The 6,000-nt window shown below is 42.3% G+C and overlaps 1 protein-coding gene across 1 annotated transcript; it reads right to left on the bottom strand.

Annotated features, from left to right (window-relative positions):
* Positions 1 to 4,266: 4,266 nt before the first annotated feature.
* On the bottom strand, positions 4,267 to 4,923 carry LOC118774565 (claudin-4). Its single transcript, XM_036523916.1, has one exon. The coding sequence runs from the start codon at positions 4,921 to 4,923 to the stop codon at positions 4,267 to 4,269; it is 657 nt and encodes a 218-aa protein (XP_036379809.1).
* Positions 4,924 to 6,000: the final 1,077 nt, after the last annotated feature.

The raw sequence follows: 6,000 nt of genomic DNA on the forward strand, positions 1-6,000 counted from the left end.
AACTACCCACCGATATCTTTATAGCTGTCCACACGGAGGAGGTGGAGTCACTCACAGCTAGGATCACGTGGGATCGGCCAACGGCTTTTTTAACGTATTTTGAGAATCAACTATCATTGCTCATGGGAAGCAATTTTATAAGTTAACCTTTCACCCATGGTAGCTCTCGCTATGTCTTTTTTATTGGAATGGAAGAGTAAATAAATGGCCAGAGCTCAGTTGGTGGATAGTTAAAGGTTAACACGGAGGTTGAACCTGCATGACTGTAATCTCGGCTTGAACAGGTAATTATTAAAGGAAATGCACCATTTACACATTGCACCTCTCAGGTCCACATCCAATCGCTTCATCCTGCATTTCGGACAAATACTGTTTTCCTGCTGCACTTTCACGGAAAAAGCAACATATGTCAACAACTGTTACTGATACTGACGCTAACCGATTTTGTCAGATAGACCTTGAACGACGACGCTGATAAAGACAAACCTGTACCAGCGATGGTGTTCATTAAGCCCCGTTGGCACAGTTTCGGCCCCGTAGAGATGCCAAGGTATGCGGCCCAATCTGTGGCTGCACCCTGCTGAGGTCATTTGGCGCTGTCAGATAATGGTGAAAGTTAGACAGGCTCTCATTGTCATTTATCATGCTTTCAATTTCGAGCCCATTTTTACAAACATTTTGCTGGGCTGGCCGCTGCACGTAACTTATGAAAAGAGGAACTCCTCGAGTTTTTCAAGGTGATTCGGGTGAAGCCATCCTAAATGTGTAACGTCTCAGTTTGAAATCCTGACAGGCCACTGATAAAAGAAGGTTCCCAATCAGCTGTATGTTTAGCCAGCTGTCTTTTTCAAAGCGTACCACCTAAGATGGATGGCAAAAAATTGAATCCTTATCTTTTTTCGTCTGTTTGATCATAAGCTTAAAATAACCCGGGAGATGAGAGAATAAACCTTACATCGTAAAACAAAACCTTCCAAAATGCAAAGTGTTTGACCTTGTTTGTTTCTCTGATGTGTGCTTTGATTAAGAAGTGAATGGCAGTTGATGTTGCCTCATACCGATGACGTGTAGGTGACCCTGTTATCAGTGGTCACGGAGGACCCTCAAGGACACACTGCTGCATGAGGCTTCCAATCTAATCTCATTTGTAATGTCCCATTTACACCAGCATGTTCATGTGTGTGGCGGCCATTTTTGTCACTGGGGTTATCCTAGGTCAGCAGTGTGGCTTCATTCTGGTTCACCAGGGTCCAATCTGTATCACAGAGATGAAGTCCTTGCATGTAATTGTGAAAAATTCAGAGTAATTTAAGCACATATTAAATCTAAGTCTTTCTGAATTCAGTTTGAATGAATTCTGTCATGGCTAGTGGCCTGATGTATTTACAGTACACTGCAGTTTGAATGTAACATTCCTTTCTATCAGATATGCATCATGCATGTATTTGTCATCAGTGAGCTTTCTTTTCTGTGTTTGGCCGATAAAGACATAGTGTTTCATTAGTAGCCCTTGTCAAAAAGGCCTTAATTGCTAAGGCAAATATACCCATGGAAATTATCCTTGAATTATTTCATGTTGGCTGTGAGGTGTATCTTGTTGCTACTGGGACTAGCTTTCAATGCACACAGACCGCAACTGACATTACCAGCCCACTATGTCAGTCTGACCACTTACAAAGAGGTCAGAGAGACTGAATTATTCCACTTGTGTCTCAACAGCTTCTGATGCATTGTTGGTAAGTCCTGCTGTTTTGCTGGTCTGTGAACTTGTGTTCATCAAATAAAACAGAACTCACGCAGAAGCACGCAATATTTCATTCTGTGAGAAACTGGAAGGATGGGTTGAACAGAAGTCCTTGAAAGGACCATGCAGAGTGCTTGTGGTATGCCTGGCAGGTCTATCCAAACCCTTTCTCTGAGGTTCAGCTCACTGACTCCCTGGACTTAGTGCTTACTGGCTTTTCCCACAAACCAAGAACAAATAAATCTCAAGCTGCAATGTGACACACATTAAATTATAATCATTAACTGCTGGTAAAGATTGACTAAAGACATTTTCAGGGAGCACCCAGTGATGTCCCTAAGGATATTATGCAAATGCTACACACTTAATTACCAATTCATTGCAGTATCACATAATTAGCTCAACAGCTACATACCATAGTACACACACACACACACACACACACACACACACACACGCACACTCATGCAGTCACGCACGCAAGCACGCACACACACACACATACACACACACACACACAACAGTGCACCACTCCAAACAAATGAGACATTGTTGCTCAGATTTGAACAGAAAATGAAACCCTCCTTATTCCTGTGGAGGGAGGCCTGTCTGGGGTTGGATAGATTTCAGCTGTTGATAACACTTTGAACTTTGTATTAGGTAGTCCTCAAAACACTGCAACCCACTGTGCAGACCTTAGTCAGTGGGATGTCCTCTGCTTTTGGAGGAACACAAATCATATGGAATGTGCCTTTACCGAGTCTTTTTCTCATAGACTACTAAAATAAAACCCACAGAACTACTGCCTTTATTTAAGACAAAATAGTACGTTCATCACTCACCGAACCTGAATCTTTTCCTTAAGCCATGCAAATCATAGACTTTTGTAATACTGTAGATTAGTGTGTTAGAACCAGCGCAGAGAGTGGAGTGGATATGGGTCATATTTTTACTACAGTCAATAAAAAAAGAGCAATAACCTTTTCAGCTGGATTATTCCTGCAAAACAATGCTTCCGGTAAATGAGTAACTCAGAAGATGTGTCGTTTTCATAGTGACAGAACACAAGAATAAACAAAGAGGGAAAGATGGTCACTTTTTTTTCTTTTCTACATGCAACATTAAAATATTATGAATCCATTTACACTCATCGAATCACCTTCATACTCTTATGACAAACATCACAAAAGATGAAAGTGCAGTTTGTAGAAAATATACTTTTACTGATCATCAAAGCATGATTTTTATGAATTATTTACACAGGTGTATGTAGTTGTATTCAGATAATGTAGAAAACATTTTGGGTATGTGTTCTTTTTGTATGATATAAGTGAACAAAGGTTCTTGCAAAAACCAATGTTCCCAATTGTGTTGAGCGGTAAGTACATTGGCAGGGATATATTTAGTATATATATGGTACACAAAATAAGGGCATGCTAATACAAAAATAAAGATATAAATGAAGAGTTAGAGGACAGAGATTTCAAAGCTCATTTATTGCATCTTTGCACACACCTTTAAATCAGTTATTTGGTTCACGTAGGCTTCTGTTACTATTTGGCAACAAGCAGTTTATGGAAACCAAACAATAAAGGTGAGTCAGGTACAGTATAAATCATTTACTTTTTAATTTTGGATCAGAGTCTGACTGTAAATGATGGAAAATGACTTGTGATTCATGAGATGAGTATACCATTAAAGTTAAAAGACAAAGTTGAGACATATCCATAAAATTTGTTGATGATATCTAAACAAGTGTATCACCTCTGAAATACCAACACAAGAAAAATATAGAGTTTTATACTGCCAATACACTAGGTGTGGTCACATGCTATGCTAAATTTGGACACAAGCACACGTACAGAATTAATATTTGTCAGGAAAACTATTTTACATGCTTAATAGCGCAGTTCCAAACACAAATTATTCATTTCCCTGATGAAATGATTTAGTTCTGTAGATCTAAGGATAAAACTGAGTTGTCCTGTTCACAAAAATTTAATTTTTTCACCAGCCTGGATGTACACTCTGCTAGTCAATCTACCTTTTCAACCTTTTCTACCTTTTCAACACCTGCTTATGTCAATCTCTTAAACAGAGTGACAGTGCCTTGTCTTCCATGTGTTCACGTGTCATTTTTCAAAACATTCCATGAAAGCTATGCTAAATTAAAATCATTCTTTTTATTTTGCAAAACCAGTGTCCTAAAAATATAAACATATTACCTTTTCATCTGATATTTTGACATAACTCCTGCTTGTCCATTCCCACATGAGTATACACATATACACACTTTATGTTTGATTTGTGCAGCTGGAATATTGAAGCTGTTCATTTGAATTCGCATGATCTCACTATGTCTGTCCACACACTCTTGAGATAAGTCAGCTGCCGTTGCTATTTGGGGGGGAAAAGCATTATTAATGGCTGCGTTTATTTTAGAGGCGGTTCTCTTGCATGTTCCTGGGAACTGCTGGAAGCCCCCAAATATAGTAAGGGGTGTCGACAACTCTGTAATGCACTCACACGTAGTCCTTATGAACCTGCCCTGTGGCAGAGGCTGGCTTTCCGGCTGAGTAATCCACCCTGGACCCTCCAAAATCCGGCGCCCTCGCCCCGGGCGGACAGGAGCAGCACAGAAGGGCTCCCCCTAGGATCAGGAGGGAGGACGCGCCCCAGCCGAAGTACAGTGAGTTCCCGAACTCCCTCTTCTGCGTCTCTCCCAGCAGCGGGTTGTAGAAGTCGGCGACGATGACGTTGGCGGTCCAGGAGACGGCCACCAGCTCCAGCAGCCCAGCAACAATGAAGACGACCCCGGCACTCAGGATGACGTGGGGTTTGCTGGCCACGTCCGCCGTGCAGTTGGTGCACTTGGCCCCGGCCACCGAGAGGATGATGCCCACCACGCACAGGAGCATGGAGACGATGGTCAGCGCCCGCGCCGCCTGCAGGTCCTCCGGCAGCCCCAGCATGGAGTCGTACACCCTGCAGTGCATCTGCCCGGTGCTCTGCACCACACAGTCCATCCACAGGCCCTCCCAGATCACCTGGGCGATCACGATGTTCTGCCCCACGAACGCTGCCACCCTCCACATGGGCAGGAAGCAGGCCACCATGACCCCCAGCCACCCCGCCACGGACAGAGTCATCCCCAGTATCTCGAGGCCTGCCGAGTACATGCTGGGCTTTCAGTCCCGCCGCAGATCACTAAATCAGGTGTTCTCTGTGGCTCAGGTGTTCCCTTCCAGATAAAGGAGATATTGGATCTCCCCTTGCTCAGTGTGCCGAATATGTGTTGGGGGGGAAAAAAGAGAGAGAGAGAGGGAAAGAGAGGGGGAAACCGATTCTACCTTCTTTATACTGCTTACAAGATGGAAGGTGGAGTCAGTTTAAAATGGCATTATGCACTGAAGTAAGACCAAAGCTAGGAGTGAGCATAAATGCACCCTCAGAATGAAAACTTGCTAACATTGCCAGTAGGGGGGAACACTTACACATTTCATTAGAAATACGAACAGGCAAAAACATGATAAAACCAAAGCAGGCGAGCTACCATCACCATTTCACTATAATCTAGTGTTTCAATATTTTTAAATTTACATCTTAAAGAACTGGAGTTTCCTTAGAATTTTCCTTACAATGTGTCATGTATACCTGGATGGAGAATGTCACATTATGACTTTATGACACCGTCTGATATCAGAAATAGGTTTCATTTACAGCCAATATGATCATATCAAATTTTGTTATGTTATATATCCAAATAAAAACTAACATGATTTTTTTTTCAGAGAACTCAACTCAGGACATTTCACTGAATAGGCATACATAACATAACAGGTTATTCACTTTTTAAATTATTATTCTGAATTCATAACAACAACTGTATGTGTCAAACGGTTTATAACGTCTGCCATCTGAAAACAGTAAGCAGTCGTGTTTCTGCAGTCTGCCGCCATGGTTCCTTCCACCTGAAACAGCTGTCTGAAAGGTTTATTGTTCTGGTATAAAGGCCCTGTAGCCTTCTAGCTGAGCCATTTAGTTTCATTAACCTTGGGTAAAAAAAGTGCTGAATCACTGTCTCAATGAGATTTCTGAAAAGAGGCCCAGAGTGAACATCCTGACAATTGCACTCTTTGTTTCCTATGGTGTTGGGGAACCATGCAGGTGAAAGGGGGTGAGGGGGGGGACGAGGGCGGGGGGGTGGTGTTGGAGGGAACTGTAATGGGGTGGGACATTCTAAGTATAGGAAAGTT

This window comes from Megalops cyprinoides, chromosome 3 (assembly GCF_013368585.1).
Source record: "Megalops cyprinoides isolate fMegCyp1 chromosome 3, fMegCyp1.pri, whole genome shotgun sequence".
Taxonomy (NCBI): Eukaryota; Metazoa; Chordata; class Actinopteri; order Elopiformes; family Megalopidae; genus Megalops; species Megalops cyprinoides.

Excerpts from the sequence above, each read along its gene's own strand:
- LOC118774565 (XM_036523916.1), bottom strand. The coding sequence starts at position 4,923 with ATGTACTCGGCAGGCCTCGAGATACTGGGGATGACTCTGTCCGTGGCG.